General features: G+C 45.7%; 1 protein-coding gene across 2 annotated transcripts; it reads right to left on the reverse strand.

Annotated features, from left to right (window-relative positions):
- Positions 1–4924: 4924 nt before the first annotated feature.
- odad3 (outer dynein arm docking complex subunit 3) lies at positions 4925–18045 on the reverse strand. Of its 2 annotated transcripts, XM_061232083.1 has the most exons (14): positions 17799–18045; positions 17133–17254; positions 15283–15360; positions 14911–15090; positions 14424–14456; positions 14082–14183; positions 13443–13568; positions 12279–12401; positions 11479–11625; positions 10767–10927; positions 10159–10315; positions 8358–8510; positions 6980–7064; positions 4925–5718 (listed from the first exon to the last, which is right to left on the reverse strand). In XM_061232083.1, exons 1-14 carry the CDS (start codon positions 17878–17880, stop codon positions 5588–5590), a joined length of 1680 nt encoding a protein of 559 aa, XP_061088067.1. In that variant the 5' UTR covers positions 17881–18045; the 3' UTR covers positions 4925–5587. The 2 variants fall into 2 exon arrangements, with proteins under 2 accessions (XP_061088067.1, XP_061088068.1); XM_061232084.1 differs by lacking the exon at positions 14424–14456.
- Positions 18046–18407: the final 362 nt, after the last annotated feature.

The following is an 18407-nucleotide window of genomic DNA, read 5'->3' on the forward strand; positions in this document are numbered from 1 at the left end:
GAGCAAATTCAGTCACGTGAACTTGACATAGGCTGTCCCTCAATGCATGCGACTAATTATAGAGTGTATCTAGATTTCTACAAAACCAAGGTGTTGGAAATATACAGGGAAATTCTCCCCCACGTTTACGGAGAATATAAATGAATGGCAAAATGATGTAATCCTCTCGAACCTCACGTGCAATTATCCGTTCGGTATTGTTTCGTAAATATGAGAATAAACAATAATACAAGACAAAGGTGTATTTCTACTTATTACTTCCTTCTCCTAAAGCGTGAAGCGGTTTACAAAGCGGTAATAGAACTCCAGTTTCCAGTCACACGGATAATCGCTTAAATACCACTGCTGATATAAGACTGTAAACGCCATTTCAGCTCGACCTTTGACCCTGTCGGTTGTTAATTGAGATGAACAACAAAATCTGGGAAATGACAAAGTAGCGCCAAAGTTTTTTATTGTTCCTATTATTCAGCTACTTTGGGGGAAATTGTGGGTCCAGAAAAATACAATAAGATGAAAGATTTACCTGACTCTGTCGTACGTATACAGATAATTGATTCCAAAGTCACATTCCGTCGTTTTCCTGCATGTTGTGGCCAAATTAGATACAATTAATACGAAATCCCAAATTTTGCCCATGATTACGACTATTTTATTAATGTCGTATTCCACAGATACATGTTAATTTACATTGGGATAAAACAGGCTGCATTGCTATCAGAACTTGCATAGAACAAGCCTCTTCAATTTTGAAACATGTGCGTAATTGCTACTGGTCCTGAACCCAATTTCGTTAAAGAGACAGGGTTAGGCTACTGGAGGACTGCCAATTGGTTGACAGCTATGATTGAATCTAGATCTCCTTAAGGCAGTTGCTCTTTACTATATATATATATATATATATATATATATATATATATATATATATATATATATATGGTGTAAGGTCAGTTATCAATTTATCTTTATTGACAATATTTTTTAGTAAATTATGAAATGGAATGAGGCTTGTTAAGTATGCCTGTATGCCTGCATGTCTAGAATCAGATGTGCGTCTACCTAAAATCAGGTTGACGTGTCTATAGATCAGTTTAATTTCAAAAGTGCCACCATCTCTCTCAAAATCAGAAAGGACAAACAGGTTTTATGAACATCGTGTACTCTTATCAAGCGACCCCACCTATAGTCACAATACACACATGTCGCTCTGGATAAGAGCGTCTGCTAAAATGCCAGTAATGTTATGTAATCACTGGAATGCATATTGTACTGGCTGACAATATGTTGAAGTAGCCTATTAAATATGTTGAAGTAGCCTATCAGCTTAGAAGATGGAATGCCAAAAATTATAAACAAAAGTCACACACAGTTTAAGGCATACTCTGCAGTATTTTTCATGATTTTTTATATATTTTTATATTTGTTTATTGATTGCTGTAGCCATCGAGGAAAAGCAATATCAGGGCTTACTGCAATTTTTTAACTAGCCCTGTCAGCTTTTTGCTTTGCTTTGCTGAAATTGTGCTTCTTCACATCGCTATTGCAGTAGCTAGCTAGCTACAGATGTTCCACTGAAACCTCATCCCACCCCACAGGCTCTGTAGCCACATCCACCCCTCTCTACATGTAAAAGAGTGTCATGCCCAGAAACGTCCCGAACACATCTTAGAAGAAATGAGGCAGAGTAGCCCGGATTCTGCAAATGTGCACAAAGACTGAGCATCGTTGTGTTATATTTCCACCGTTAAAATGCTGCATAGTATGCATTTAATTAAGAAGAAAAAACATAATAATAATTATTATTATTATTATCTTTAAAAAATAACGACACAAACCAAAAAAACATACATTTAAAATAACTCGTGCTTGCTGACATTATCCTCTGACATAGTTCAGCTTTTTTTCTCTCTGCTGAGTTAAGCAATCTGAGTCTTTACAAAATACCATTAACTAAATCATTTGAAATGTTTAATTATTCTGAATCTGGGAGATTGTGTTGCACGTTTGCAGCACGTACTAATTTCCTTCCTATAATCCCTTCCCACTTCACAGGGGCATTTCTGAGCTAAGCTTCACACCTGCTCAGAATGCACCATGATTTCTCATAAACACAAAGTGGGCAAACAGCTTTGTAGCACAGTATTCAGACACGTGAGTATACTCAGAATAATGAATGTGCGTGTTATTTATAGGCCTTTATATCACGCGCAGCGGAACTGTGTGTCGTCCACAGGTGTGCTTTGTACAGTTTGAGTGACAGGAACTGGAGGAAGTACTTAATAAAATAAACATTTTATTTACAGTAGCGACAGACCAAGAAACAAGGTGAAATGTTTTGGCTGAATTTCAATGAAACAAAAGGGAGATGTAGAAGGAATTCCAATTGTGCTCATTCTAAATATATTTGCTCATTCTAAATATGACAACATATCAGTGTGTGTTAACTTTCATCCCTTCATCTTCTCTTCACTCTCAGAAATAAAGGCACAAAAACAGCTGAAAAGGGTACAATTGCTTGTCACTGGGGTGGTACCCAATAGATACATAAAGTTGTACCCCTGGCCAGCAATATATAATTCATTTGTGGCTTTTTTGCTTGGAAAATATACTCATTTGTACTCTAAGAGAACATTACTGTACTTTCAGGGTACATTTGGGAAATTTGATCCTTGAAAAACAAAAATGTACCTCCACTGTCACTTCACTTCTGCGAGTGTAGTATTAGTGTCAATTAAGCTTAAGACTGAAGGTGTATTCATTTCACGTCTCACCAGCAAGCCCTCCACAACTTCACAATCAGTTTTTCTTACCCAAGAGCAAATATTAATTTTAACCTACTTTTAGCTGTTCTTTCTGAGGGGCAACTGTTCAACTGGACACAGATGCTGTCACCTTTTCCACCACATTTAAATAATGTGAAAAACGGAAATATATCCTGGTATAAAGACCCAATAGAATAACTGGTTTTACCTCTAGAACATAGTAATTGCTTCTCATAGAAATCTGGACAGCTCTGCTGCCTCTTTCATACCCCACTGTGGCTGCCACAAGCCAGCATTAAAGGCTTCAAGTTAGATCCAAGCTAATGCAGTTTCCCCAAGGAAATGAAACGTAGTAACTTTCTGTTTTGTAGATGTAGACATAATATAAGTCTTGCTTATTGCAAATATATTAAGTTCCTTTGGACCAGAAAAAAAAACACCTTGCTGTCATTCTCTGTCCATCAACAATTATTGGAAAAGGACATATTACTGAACTTCATCCAAACAGCAACACACTGATTCAAAAAACTGATAAACGAGTTAAGCTCCCTCACACTGCATTATTTCAAAGAAACTCGTCTCCCTGCGGTAATTAGTCAGATTATGGTTTATCCCCTGTGGGTGAAGTTAAGACACCAACTGTTATCGTGCGAGTGGCCACAGACCGTCCTCAAAGGTCTGGAATTCATGAGCACAAAGACACACACTTTAACAGCATTACACTGAATCACTACATTTAAAGAGTAGCAGAAACAAGGATTCATTTACAGAAAGTCCATCTAACTATATGTTCCATCGCAGTGTTGTAGACCATGGCCTTCATGCCATGGAGTATTAAATTAAAAAACATTTCCTGGCAGGGCTTTATCCTTTATTTATCCAGGCAAGTCCCTCTGCCCCCAGCCGAGAGCCTTTCTGTGTGGAGTTTGCATGTTCTGCCCCATGTCCGCGTGGGTTTCCTCCCACAGTCCAAACACATGCAGATCAGTTTAACTGGAGAGTCTAAATTGCCTTTTGGGTATGAATGTGTAAGTGAACCCTGGGCCCTGAAATTGATTGGTGAGCTGTCCAGGATGTATCTCTGTCTGCTGGGTTAGGCTCCAGCACCACTGACACAAACATCTCTCTTTCAACTGAGCTCTAGCTGTTTCATAGCTGTTGACATAATCTATATAATTTACGGATTAAGACCAAATATTTCATGAAGCATCATAATTAACAGACAAACCATTATCATTACTATTTCTCTGGTAAATACAACCGTTATTAGGTGGGACTCTGTGTCTCGTAGAATGGTCTCTTCAATCACGTATGACGCTGCTGTAAAATCCAGCTATGACCAGCTTGAAATACCAGCTACCAGCTGTTTCAAAACCTAGCTTGAGCTGTTTTTTTTTTTCAGCAGGGGAACCAGACTCAACCCAAGGTGCGGCAGACTCCAAGGTTGAAGCTGCCGGTGACTGGCCTTGCTCTCAAATTTCAGAGTCAAGAATGAGAGGAATCCCTAACCATCAGCCAATGAGCCACCCCACCCCTGTAGACCTCAGCAGCACTGACGCACCACTCAGCGGAAAAAGCTGACCGGTTAGCTATGAAACTGCCTCAAAGCAATCCTTCACAATGGTAACTAGGTGAGCTGTACATCACAAATGTCAGGAGCGTCACGTTAGACCCACGTATTCAGACGGCACAATGGATCTGATTTTCTCCTGTGCAAGTTTATGAGTCATACCATTATTGGGTTTCATTCACAATGAGACTGTATCCACAGGGATTGCATACATGGCATATTCATCCTCCGTACCCTCTCTACCCAAGTCTTTGTTGTGTTGCTATTGAACTCCAGTGTGAGAGCCGCAGTGCATCTTGGGAGTGTGTTATGTGACAACAGATTTTCAGCATCTTTTCACTTAAAAGGACATTGTTTACTTCCAAAAAAACCAGCTCAAAACAGGTTTTGAAACAGCTTTTAGCTCGTTGACCAGTTCAGGCCAGCTCCATACCTAACATGATTTGACCAGCTCAAGCTGTGTTTTGAAACAGCTTATAGCTAGTAGTTTGAAGCTGGTGATGCTGGATTTTACCCCAGAGGAGTCAAAGACAAAATGCAGAAACAGTTAAGTAGAAGACCATGACATATAATCAGAATAATGTGTTTTTATTTGGAAGAGAGATGAACAGATCTCTGGAGAAGCAGGGTGGGACAGAAAGGAAAAGCAGGGGGGTGCTTCAGAACTTTACTGTGCTCGTGCCGCAGCAGGTTGCTTTAGAGTGACAGCACTCAGGGTTCAGGCATGAACAGAATGCTTTTCAAACTGAATCACACGTTCAGACTAACAATGACTCATTTCAAGGCGAAATTTGACTGTTCCGCGTAATTGGACAGAAAGGATTTTAGACTTTACTAGAGTGGGATTTCACCATATTGGCATTTAATACCTCTTTCAGTATTTTAATGTCCTTCTCTCATCTTCCTTCATTTTCTACCATTAAAATGTCAACTCTACAAAATAAAGGTAAATAAATTTTTCGTAAGAAAAAAGATCATCGGTAAAGTAGGTTTCACGGCAATGCTACTAATTCGCACAGGTCTCACACTCCCATTTTCAAATGTTTGGGACCGCCAGCCTTGTGCTTGCTACACACGAGGACGCCCACACCTAAATAATGGAGGTAGGCTTCTGCCTTGCCAGCTTATAAAGTGTGCCCTGCTGAAACAAGCCCTATAATAATTCAAACATGGCATACAACAGAAAGCGTGTTTTAATCCTTGTGAGTAAATACGAGCTCCCCTCACACAGCCTCGCTCAGAGGTCACGCAGGGGTCAGGGCTTGCCCTTCTTCTTCTTGGTGCGAGTCTTCCTCTTGGTCTTGGAGTCGATGATGATCTGGGACTGGCGTTTGAGGGCGGCCCGTGTGATGATGTCACCCTCGTCATCCCCGCTCTCCTCTTCTTCTGATGTGGGTGACGGGAAGGAGGGGGGCGGGACGGGGGGGGGGGGGGTGACCAGTTCAAATAGTTAAATGTCAAGTAATAGCTGTTAGTGCCCTGTACAAACACTTTCACACACTACATTAAGTTGAAGCCACAGTACACTGGTGTTACCATGGTGAACAATTAATCAATAATTTATCTTTTAGGGTATAAGTGTCACAGGTTGTTAGTTGGCTACCGGTTGTAACGTTCGCTAACGTTAGCAAGCAGTTTGAAAAGGTAGTGCGCGGCAATTTTACAATTATTTTAGAATTATTTGGCTGTTATAATGCACTTTAATGAATGTAATATTTAATTGTTCTTACCTTTAAAAGTAAATCACAGGTAAGACACCAATCAGCTAGCTGGCATTGTTAGTTAGACCTAGGTAGTTTTCATTTGTATTAAAAGGGCGGTGGAAAACTAAATGGAATGTTCATTTAAAATCGTTCAACAGCAACTGTCTGCTGCAAACCTAAAAACGTCTGTTATCTGGAACAGTGTCTGTCATTTCTACATTTTTACACTCCCATGACTGACTCGTCCAGATATTTCTGCACAAAGAATTTGCAAAAGCTGTTGTGTGTTTGTAGGCTAAAGTAAAAAAAACATTATTTTACTGAAGGCCACAAGCTTCAAAGCACGTACCAGTCCACCCATCACACACTGGCAGGTAAAGCTCTCTGGAATGAGAGGTCTCATTAAATCACCTTATCTTTGTTTACTTTCAAAATCTTTACACCTCGTCACCTTGTCTTCTCCCACATTTTTCTCATTTCAAACGTCAAAAGCAGAAGGCACAGAGCCCTCGCGGTAAGCTCAGTCGTGACAACCGCTAACGCCCACTGCGCTAATCAGCCGGTATCTCAGAGTCTCAAATGGAGCATCGAGCACTTAAATCAGGGACTCCCAACCTGTGGGGCTGCCTGATTTGAGGATTGAAGATTATTGTGGCTCTTTAAAATAATGCGAATGTAGGATACTACACGTCGAATATCACAGCCGCTCAACTATAACAGCAATAAGGTCATGGGAGGCCATGGTCACGACTAAAGGTTTGTTAGGCACAAGGCACGTGTATGCGGGTGGGATGTTGGGGTCACATAAACTTGTGCACAATCACATCCGAAAAAGGCTTATCTAAACGGTAGAAGAATGAAGCAGTGCCATGGACTTAAACTGAAGAGGATGACCTGCCGCCCCTCGGTCCACGGGGAGGCTGCAGGACGAGGGGGAGACTCACCGTCGTAGGGGCCCTGCTTCTGAGCCTCGGGCAGCTCGATGCGCATGTTGTACTGCGGGAGCTTGCCCTCGATGCTGGTCTGGAACTGCAGAGACACAACACCACACAATGGGCCACTGTGCAGCGCAGTGAGGTCACAGCGGGAGAACCGCACAGCACGGCCGACTGGCGTCACCTAACCGCAGCACAAACCTCTCCTCTCTTCTCCGCGAGTGACTCACATTCGGATGACTTGCGTCGAAGACGGGAACATCAAACAAGTCATATTGTTGGTAGGCTCAGGCGAATCGCTAAATAAGCCGCGAGAGATTTACAGGGCAGTCCGTAAGTATTTGGACGGCGGTGCCATTTCTGTTCTTTTGGCTCGGTACTTTGGATTTGAAACTGAACATTGAATTCTTCCTTTCATTCTTCTAAAACTGATGTAATTACAATAATGTAAATTACAATTACAATGTAATGTACACGGATCACCGTAAATCAATTTGTATACCCTTAATATTCTGTATAATCCAAAAATGTAAATTCTGTTCCGCACAATTTTTTCCCTATCTTTCTTTCAGAAGAAACCAACGACAGTAAAAACACAACAGCATTTGGGACCTTTTAGCCCTACACATTTACATGACAAATCAGCAGAGAGTTACATCACAGGGTTATCACCAGCCCGGGTTGAGAACACTGTGTCCACAGACAGGTTTCTGAGGTGAAGCCGCCTGTCATTAACGCACACAGAACAGGCCTTGACTGATCTTATATAATAATCACGGCTCCTCACAAAGAGCCTCGCTGAGTGAGACTGTCACACAGCCTGGCTCACAGGCAGACGGCCATGGCAGCCCCCAGGCCATGTCCTCATACCGGCAGCCATTTTACATTCTCCTTCTGCTGACGAAATAATCACAGCTGATTTTCTGTCAGTACTCCATTGGCAAATCATCATTTTTTGTCTTATTTAGCAAAAAAAATGAAAGAAATAAGATTTTTGAAGTCTCAATATAAGACTAAAATTTGTGTTGAGATTCACCGGTTTTAGCAGTGCACATTGACTTTTTGTATGGGAAATGGAACAGAAGCTGGAGAATGGGGAAAGTGATCCCATCTCGATCTGAGATTAATAAATATGAATAAATAACCCTGTGTGAATAACCGGAAAAGGTATGTATGGCGGGTGAACCAAACAAAGCAATCAAGTTAAGCTCTGGGAAAATGGGAAACACTGCACCAAATGATGGCACATTAGTGAGGGCTGTACTTGTAGCAGACTTGTTCTCACACCCACAGCAGATGGCCCAGCAGCACTTGCGTGCATTACCTGGACTGACACGAGCAGGAATGCACACAGGGTTAGGAGTGAATCCCTGCTTATTTCTCCTACCTCCTCCTCCTCCATCTCCTTCAGGATGGCGGCCAGGTCCTTGCCCTGCAGCTCGTCCACCAGAGCGGCCAGCCTCAGCTCCGACTGCGCCAGCAGGTCCAACACGTACTCGTCTGAGCTGGGGCACACCTGGGACTTCGGGGGCTTCCCTTTCTGCGGGGAGAGATCAGGGTGAGAGAGGGCGACCTCAGAGGGGTGTAGGAGGTTAGGACCATAGAGGGGTGTAGGAGGTTAGGACCACAGAGGGGTGTAGGAGGTTAGGACCACAGAGGGATTTAGGAGGTTAGGACCACAGAGGGATTTAGGAGGTTAGGACCACAGAGGGGTGTAGGAGGTTAGGACCACAGAGGGGTGTAGGAGGTTAGGACCACAGAGGGATTTAGGAGGTTAGGACCACAGAGGGGTGTAGGAGGTTAGGACCACAGAGAGATTTAGGAGGTTAGGACCACAGAGGGGTGTAGGAGGTTAGGACCACAGAGGGATTTAGGAGTTTAGGACCACAGAGGGGTGTAGGAGGTTAGGACCACAGAGGGGTGTAGGAGGTTAGGACCACAGAGGGGTGTAGGAGGTTAGGACCACAGAGGGGTGTAGGAGGTTAGGACCACAGAGGGGTGTAGGAGGTTAGGACCACAGAGGGGTGTAGGAGGTTAGGACCACAGAGGGATTTAGGAGTTTAGGACCACAGAGGGGTGTAGGAGGTTAGGACCACAGAGGGATTTAGGAGGTTAGGACCACAGAGGGGTGTAGGAGGTTAGGACCACAGAGGGATTTAGAAGGTTAGGACCACAGAGGGATTTAGGAGGTTAGGACCACAGAGGGGTGTAGGAGGTTAGGACCACAGAGGGATTTAGGAGGTTAGGACCACAGAGGGATTTAGGAGTTTAGGACCACAGAGGGGTGTAGGAGGTTAGGACCACAGAGGGATTTAGGAGGTTAGGACCACAGAGGGGTGTAGGAGGTTAGGGCCACAGAGGGATTTAGGAGGTTAGGACCACAGAGGGGTGTAGGAGGTTAGGACCACAGAGGGATTTAGGAGTTTAGGACCACAGAGGGGTGTAGGAGGTTAGGACCACAGAGGGATTTAGGAGGTTAGGACCACAGAGGGGTGTAGGAGGTTAGGGCCACAGAGGGATTTAGGAGGTTAGGACCACAGAGGGGCGTAGGAGGTTAGGACCACAGAGGGGCGTAGGAGGTTAGGACCACAGAGGTATTTAGGAGGTTAGGACCACAGAGGGATTGAGGAGGTTAGGACCACAGAGGGATTTAGGAGTTTAGGACCACAGAGGGGCGTAGGAGGTTAGGACCACAGAGGGATTTAGGAGGTTAGGACCACAGAGGGGTGTAGGAGGTTAGGACCACAGAGGGGTGTAGGAGGTTAGGACCACAGAGGGGTGTAGGAGGTTAGGACCACAGAGGGATTTAGGAGGTTAGGACCACAGAGGGTTGTAGGAGGTTAGGACCACAGAGGGGTGTAGGAGGTTAGGACCACAGAGGGGCTTACAAAATAAAGAGAGCGACAAGAGCAGCAACAAGACAGCAGGGAAGGATTCTGCACTGCACAAATTCAAAACGAAGTCAGTCTCAGCAAGTATTTCCGTCTTAAGTTTAGACTTAACATCTTGTTTCTTTTACCTTTTTCCAAAATAAGACAAAGTTATTTGCCGATGGGATAAAAACATTACACTTGCAAAGCAAAGAGTGACTGAAAACAAGCTAACATAGATTCTACTTCAGAGAAAAGAAAAGAATAAGATCTTATGACAAGACTGAAAGGCTTTTCTGCTGTGACAGGGTTAGGCACCATTTTGATGTGCTGCAGTTTGTCGCTGAGGTGGTCCACGCCGGCGCGCACGGCGTTGAGAGTGCGGGTCAGAGCCTCCAGCCGCTCGTTCGCCTCATCCCGCTTCTCCTGCTCCCTCTGCAGGTGGCCCTCACACTCCTCCAGCATCTGCTGCCCACTGCCGGGAGTGCAGGACTGTTACACACACACACACACACATATGCACACACAGACACATGCACCAGCACACACATACACACATACGCTCATACGCACAAGCACACAGACACACACGCACACTGGGAGGGCAGACAGCCTCACAGTGACACACACATACACATACACACCCGCACACGTACACGCACACACACACAGACATACACACGCATGCACGTGCGCATACACACACACACACACACACATGCACGTGCGCATACACACACACACACACACACACACACACACACACACGCATGCGCGTGCGCACACACACACACAGGCAGGGCAGACAGCCTCACAGTGACACACACACACACACACACACACACACACACGCACAGCCTCACAGTGACACACACAGGCTCAGTAACAGCCAGGCTCAGGCCCGGTTCAGGCCCTCCCTCCTGCACCTGGACAGCTTGGCCTCTCCAGAGTACTTGAGCTCCTGGAACTGGGCCTGCAGCTGGTCCCTCTCCTCCTTCAGCTGCTCCAGCATCCTCTCGTTCTCCTCCTTCAGCTGCTCCAGGTGCTTCTGAGTGTCCCCCTGAGAGATGAACCTCTCCACCACCTCCTGCTCTCTCACACACACACACACACAGGACATGTATACAGGCAGATACACACAGTAAATAATCACACTGTGTGTGGGTGTGTGCTATATGTGCGTGTGCGTGTGTGTGTATATGTGTGCATGTGTGTGTAGCCGTACGTGTGTGTGTGTGCGTGTGTGTAAAGTGTGTGTGTAAAGTGTGTGAGTGTGTATATGTGTGCTTGTGTGTGTGGTCGTACGTGTGTGTGTGTGTGAATGTGTGTGGCCGTACGTGTGTGTGTGTGTGTGTGTGTGTGTGTGTGTGTGTGTGTGTGTGTGTGTGTGAGTGTGTATATGTGTGCCTGTGTGTGTGGCCGTACGTGTGTGTGTGAGCGTGTGTGTAAAGTATGTGTGTGTGAGGCCGTATGTGTGTGTGAGTGTGTGTGTGTGTGAGTGTGTGTGGCCGTATGTGTGTGTGAGTGTGTGTGTGTGTGAGTGTGTGTGAGTGCATATATGTGTGCCTGTGTGTGTGGCCGTACGTGTGTGTGAGTGTGTGTGTGAGTGTGTGTGTGTGCCTGTGTGTGTGGCCGTACGTGTGTGTCGGTGACTCCGGTGGCGTCTTTGATGCGGCGGAAGGCCTCCTCGAAGGTGTGGATGACGTTATCCTCCTCAGCGGCAGCAGCAGCACTGCGCTGGGCCTCACTGCTCAGCTCATCAGGGTGCATCACCGCACGCTGGGCCTGTGAATACAGCGTAGCCTGTCACTCAACAGCACAGCCTGTGAACACAGCGTAGCCCGTCACTCAACAGCACAGCCTGTGAACACAGCGTAGCCCGTCACTCAACAGCACAGCCTGTGAACACAGTGTAGCCTGTCACTCAACAGCACAGCCTGTCTACACAGCGTAGCCCGTCACTCAACAGCACAGCCTGTGAACAGTGTAGCCTGTCACTCAACAGCACAGCCTGTGAACACAGCGTAGCCTGTCACTCAACAGCACAGCCTGTGAACACAGCGTAGCCCGTCACTCAACAGCACAGCCTGTGAACACAGCGTAGCCCGTCACTCAACAGCACAGCCTGTGAACACAAGGTAGCCTGTCACTCAACAGCACAGCCTGTGAACACAGCGTAGCCCGTCACTCAACAGCACAGCCTGTGAACACAGCGTAGCCTGTCACTCAACAGCACAGCCTGTGAACACAGCGTAGCCCGTCACTCAACAGCACAGCCTGTGAACAGTGTAGCCTGTCACTCAACAGCACAGCCTGTGAACACACAGGCATAAAACATGAAAAGAAGGATGGAAGGTTCGCTGCTTGCAAATTGTTAGAATGCTCCCAAACGAGTTCTCTGATGAAAACAATGTTCAGACAGCACGTGGTACACATACCCTTCTCTCCAGCCTCTCGCTGTGAGCTTTGAGCTCCTCTGCCTGCTTCTTGTAGCACGCCAGGATCCCCTCTCTCTCCCTGCGCTCCTTGTACACAAACTCCTCCTGCCGCTGCAGCTCCGCCTGGACACAACATGACGAGGGTGAGCATATGTGCAACCAGTAAGAGTAATACACACACACACACACACACACACTGACATAACACACACACACACACACACATAACACACACACACACACACACACATAAAACATTCACACACACTCACACATAACACATGCACACAAACATAACACATTCACACACAGACACACAGACACACACACACACACAGACACACACACAACTGTGTTGCAGTGTGGGGTGTTGCAGAGTGTGGCCTGTGCAGTGTGTGGCCGGTGCAGTGTGAGGGTGTTGCAGTGTGTGGCCTGTGCAGTGTGGGGTGTTGCAGTGTGTGGCCTGTGCAGTGTGAGGGTGTTGCAGTGTGGCCTGTGCAGTGTGGGGTGTTGCAGTGTGTGGCCTGTGCAGTGTGAGGGTGTTGCAGTGTGTGGCCTGTGCAGTGTGAGGGTGTTGCAGTGTGGCCTGTGCAGTGTGGGGTGTTGCAGTGTGTGGCCTGTGCAGTGTGAGGGCGTTGCAGTGTGGCCTGTGCAGTGTTGGGCGGTGCAGTGTGAGGGTGTTGCAGTGTGGCCTGTGCAGTGTGGGGTGTTGCAGTGTGTGGCCTGTGCAGTGTTGGGCGGTGCAGTGTGAGGGTGTTGCAGTGTGGCCTGTGCAGTGTGGGGTGTTGCAGTGTGTGGCCTGTGCAGTGTGAGGGCGTTGCAGTGTGTGGCCTGTGCAGTGTTGGGTGTTGCAGTGTGTGGCCGGCGCAGTGTGAGGGTGTTGCAGTGTGTGGCCTGTGCAGTGTTGGGCGGTGCAGTGTGAGGGTGTTGCAGTGTGTGGCCGGTGCAGTGTTGGGCGGTGCAGTGTGAGGGTGTTGCAGTGTGTGGCCGGTGCAGTGTTGGGCGGTGCAGTGTGAGGGTGTTGCAGTGTGTGGCCGGTGCAGTGTTGGGCGGTGCAGTGTGAGGGTGTTGCAGTGTGTGGCCGGTGCAGTGTTGGGCGGTGCAGTGTGAGGGTGTTGCAGTGTGTGGCCTGTGCAGTGTTGGGCGGTGCAGGCGGTCTCTCACCTTGGCCACATCCTTGGACAGATTGGCGTCGCTCTTCATCACCTGCAGGTCCTGCAGCTCCTGTCTCTGCCTCAGGATCTCCGCCTCCATCCGGTCCAGCTGCATCTGGAAGGTCAGGCTCTCATCCTGCGGGGAGAGGCCGGGTCACCCCAGGACACCAGCACTAGCTAAGTTTCCATCCAAACGTTTTGCAAATGTTAAACTAATTTCAGAAAACGCGAAGCAGAGTGTGTTTCCATCAACTACAGTTGTGAATGTTCTGAAGAGGGTTCAACAAGATTATGTAATCAAAATACTGGGGGAGGGGCTCTGGGACAGATGCCCATTTTTGGCCTTTCTGCACCTGAGGTATGTGATATTACATTATCATCAAAAATCTCTTTCCATCACCATTTTTCACCATCTTCTCTCTATCAATACCCCAACTTTCCCACGTTGGCCAAGCTTAATTTTAATTTTAATTTTAATTTCAGCCGTTTCCACTGTGGTTGTCTTTCAAACTCAAAAATGGAAACCCCACTACGGTGGGGCTCTTGATATGTTACCATGTGTAATGTTTTACTGGTTAACTGTAGAGCCCTTTGAGGCCTGAAAAGCTCTCTACAGAGCACATATTGTTACTACTATAATGGCAGCTACCTGCAGGTGAGCCTTGAGTTTTAAATAGCTCCTCATGATGTGTTCGGCTTCCTGACACTTGAGCTGGGCCTTCTCCAGCCGGTTCTCCAGCACCCGCAGGTTCTGCAACGCACACAGACACACAGACGGGCGGCAGGCTGACACAGCTGAGACAAACAGACAAACTGAGAGGACCAAAGCGCACTGTACTGACAATTTATGAAATGTGCTGTATTAATAAATGTGTGATTGATTTGACTGATAAGCTGAGGCTGATTTTCTGAGGGTAAGCCGGGTTAAAAGGTGTGCACTGTGAGGGGGTGCTGCTGGACCGTGCTGCGGAGCCAGAGCAGTGAGCAGAACCTGGGGCTGCTGCTCTGCGACCTCCCCTTCATTCTGTGGACAAGGGCGACACGTGAGCGGGCAGCAGGCGAGCAGGGCTCATCCTCAGTGACTCAGTGTGGGTAACCGCCAAGCTAGTCGGTAACGCCAGCTAGCTAGCTCTCCAGTGACAGGCACACTGAGTGAAGAACTAGCACACTAATTCTTATTTAAACAAAATCAGAAACAGTTAATCAAACACAGCGACGTGTTAGCTAACAAATTATAGCTAACAAAAACACAAACATAGTATTCAACTGACTAGCTATGTATCTGGACTAAGATGGGCTTCTTGGCCACAGTAAGTTAGTTATTGTAGCTGCTTGTATAGGTGATTAGCTAGCTTGCAACGTTTCCCTGGCTAACGGAACATTAAATAATGCTATCAAACCGCACTCTTGGCAGCAGCGCAATCAGCAGCGTTCGACCAGCACAGCGTACGCGCGCCGGCCGCCCTCCTCCTCCGTACCTTGGCGCCCTCCTCCCTGCGCTCTGCGTCGGCCTGCGGGGCCCGGGCCTGGGCCCGCGCGCTGTCGTACTGCTGCTGCAGCTCCTCCAGGCGGCGCCGGCGCGTCTCCGTGCTGTGCTTCAGGGCGTTCAGCTTCTTCACCCGGTCGCACACCTTCTGGTCCAGGATGGCAAGAGCGGCCTGCTCACCAGGAGGGACGGAGAGGAGAGGGACTGGGTCTGCGGCGGCACTCAAACTCTCGACAACGTTTATCAGATATTTAAAAGAAAATTGATTTTTTTGTGGATTTATCCAGCCTGTGTACGGATAACATGTCCAAGGTGAAAATAAAAGCTGGAAATGAAAATGTTTGTCCACGTTTGGAAGGCTCACCTTTCCAGACTTATTCCTGAAAGGAGCGATCTCCATCCCCCGGCTCTGAAAGGCATCCTTTATCACCTGCTCGTCACCCTGGGAGACGACATTTGCAGCAGCTGCTTTTAACACTGTCTTAAAGGTTTTAAAAACATGCCTGCCACCCAACAGCGTGCTATTTCTATTGATGAACTGAGTTTAATGCGCCCACACCGCATTTGTGCTTCGTAGTATTTAACTGTAGTTATAAAAAAACAAATGTAATATATGCTTGTAAGACATTGGTGTCTTCAAAACATATTTTCATTTTCAGTCTCAATTAAAAATAATTTCATGCAAAGTTTAGTTTAGTTACATGGCTTTTACATGGCCTTTCATACACAACCTCCTCAACATTGAAAGAAAGAGTACATCAAAGAAGAAAAGTGAGTGAAATTAAAGCAAAACGCATAATTACATTTCCATAAAGGTTCAAGGAAAAACACAGTGGTCCTGTCAAAACCTTGGTGAAATAGCAGACTCTATGGACAAAGGGTGTACATAATAGTGTTGACACTGTAGACTCTGAATTATGGAATTCTGTTAAAATGTTGTGATAGTGAATTTGTCCTGTCATTGGATGAAGACAATAAAAAGAATATACCAATAAATACGCTACATTACATTACATAACATTATTGGCATTTGGCAGACGCTCTAATCCAGAGCGACGTACAGTTGATTAGACTAAGCAGGAGACAATCCTCCCCTGGAGCAATGCAGGGTTAAGGGCCTTGCTCAAGGGCCCAACAGCTGTGCGGATCTTATTGTGGCTACACCGGGATTAAAACCACCGACCTTGTGTGTCCCAGTGATTTACCTTAACCACTACGCTACAGGCCGCCCTACATAATATGTTTGTTACTATGTGTAAGCAATGACCTACTGTTCACCAAAAGCTCAGTACTGCATAGGCTATTTAAGCCAAATGACATGGGCCGTCAAGTTGCAAACCGATCAGTTTCTAATTACAGACCCCTGTATGTAACTACACAATGGGTCATCGACAAAGCAACAAGACAAGCTGAACTTCAGACAAAGGAAAATATTATTTATGAACTGTATGCTTAAAAATACTCTCTTCTGTTCTCATATTCAAATATACATTCAGCCAGATAACTGGAACAACTGTAGTCAGTCCTGAACAGTGTATGAAAGTCCTCAATAGCAGCAGTCTGAATTATTTACAGCGTTGTTTAATATTGTATTGCGCTGTTACTCGATAGGGCAGCTATAATGGCTGAAGCTCAATAAATGCGGTATAGTGCTCATGGAGTTGTAAGGCTGGTGTGAAGGTGCTTGCACAGTAAATACTACTGTATTTACTCCAACAGAATAAACTGGATTCCTCTCAGATTAGTATAAATTCTGCTGGAGTTAAATGAAGAATGAGCATTGCATTGAGTGGTCACTGAAGGCACAACATGTGATGGGAAGAGTAATAATTCATATTATTTTGTTTTCACTGCCCCCCAAATATTTATGTTTATATGTTTGCAATGATGTTAATTAGTACATCCACCTACCTCTGGGCTCAAGACCAGATTCTGATGACCACCACTGAGATACAAGCATGAAATCTGCAGCTAATATGTGAACTTTATTTTGTACAAGTTGGGAAATGATCAAAAGTTAATACTATGAACTATGAAATTGCCTATTTCAAATGCTCAACTGACAACTTAAGTGACGTTACAGGTCACTGCAATCACATATTTATGAACTGAATCCAAAATAGTCGGTGGATAAACCCATTTTAACCGCCCTTGGTACTCTAAATGAATCTATTATTAGCTAAAGTGTACCTATTAATAAAGCCATGTACGTACAGTCATGGTGTCGGCCAACTTCCTATGCAGCCGCTTGTTCTCTTGTCGGAGTTGAAGAATGACATCCTTATTTTTCTTAATCGCGGACTGGGAGCTCTCGTAGTACGCACTTCTGTCTCCCTCTGTCGGACAGAAAAGGGTTTCGTTTAGTATACCAATTTCTCACACGGCAAGTTCCACCAGCATAATTTCGACTATCGAGCTACCAACCACCGTAACTAGCGTAACGTAACGAACTACTAGCTAGTAGCGTTAGCAAGCTAACTTACCTCTCCAGTGATAGGCACGCTCTGACGAAAGTGAGTAACGACAAAAAGCAAACTAATGTTAATTAATGTAAAATCAAGACTGTTAAACAAACACAGTTAACGTTAGCTAACAAATACACGCACAGTATTCAACTAACTTGCTAACTATAGCTACGTATTCGTGACTAAGGCTCGTTAGTCACGTTATTGTATGGTTTGTCAGCTTGCTAACATTACCTAGCTAGCTATGTTAGCTAGCGGAATGTTTAAATGTGCTAGCTACCTGCAGCTAATGTTAAATAACGCTAGCTGTACTCTGCGAATAGTTTGCCAGATACTTAATTCTGAAGAACAGTCAACATTTCGCTATACAAGACCAAAATTAACCACAAGAAACAATGATGTAACTTAACGTTACCAAGTAGCTGGATCTTTCGCTGCAGGTCTGCGCCGTCACGAAGAGAAGGTTTGATGCCTTCAAACTCGAACGGACCCGGCATTTTCTGAGTGTTGTTAAAACACACAATCCAATTTTTAATTTATTTAAAAGACTTTATAAAATATAAAGCCTTCAGGTAGACGCACGTTTCGTTGTAACTTCAAGAAATCTGACCGTCTTTAGCGAGAACGCGTAGCTACACACTTGCATACACAGAGCTTCTCTGGTCGCCTAGCAACCAACCACAGTCCCACAGACAGACTAGTAGGGCCTGGGACAGTAAACAAAGCAACACCTCGAGGTTGCCTAGTGGTTCCAGCGTACAGCATGCTTTAGATTCACCCCAAACATGTCAGGATGGTACTTTTTATTTTATTTTATTTTTTTAATATTTTTTTTGATTGCTTGCTACACATAATGTACACTTTGTTTTGTCAGAGATATCATGTAACTCTTAGCCTATTTTGTGTGGTGTAATACTTGGGAGTACACCACATTGTGTAACGAATAACATTGTGTTGCAATTTGCAGTATGTTGGAATCCTCTGCTGGCCATGGGGGAAGAGAGTGGCTACACCATGTCCTACA

This window comes from Conger conger, chromosome 2, assembly GCF_963514075.1.
Source record: "Conger conger chromosome 2, fConCon1.1, whole genome shotgun sequence".
Lineage (NCBI taxonomy): Eukaryota > Metazoa > Chordata > Actinopteri > Anguilliformes > Congridae > Conger > Conger conger.

Coding starts and splice junctions, on each gene's coding strand:
- odad3 (XM_061232083.1), bottom strand. CDS start 17,880: ATGCCGGGTCCGTTCGAGTTTGAAGGCATCAAACCTTCTCTTCGTGAC. Junction 17,255..17,798: donor GCGAAAGATCCAGCTACTTG/GTAACGTTAAGT, acceptor TCTGTCCGACAG/AGGGAGACAGAAGTGCGTAC. Junction 15,361..17,132: donor AGTTGGCCGACACCATGACT/GTACGTACATGG, acceptor GTCGTCTCCCAG/GGTGACGAGCAGGTGATAAA.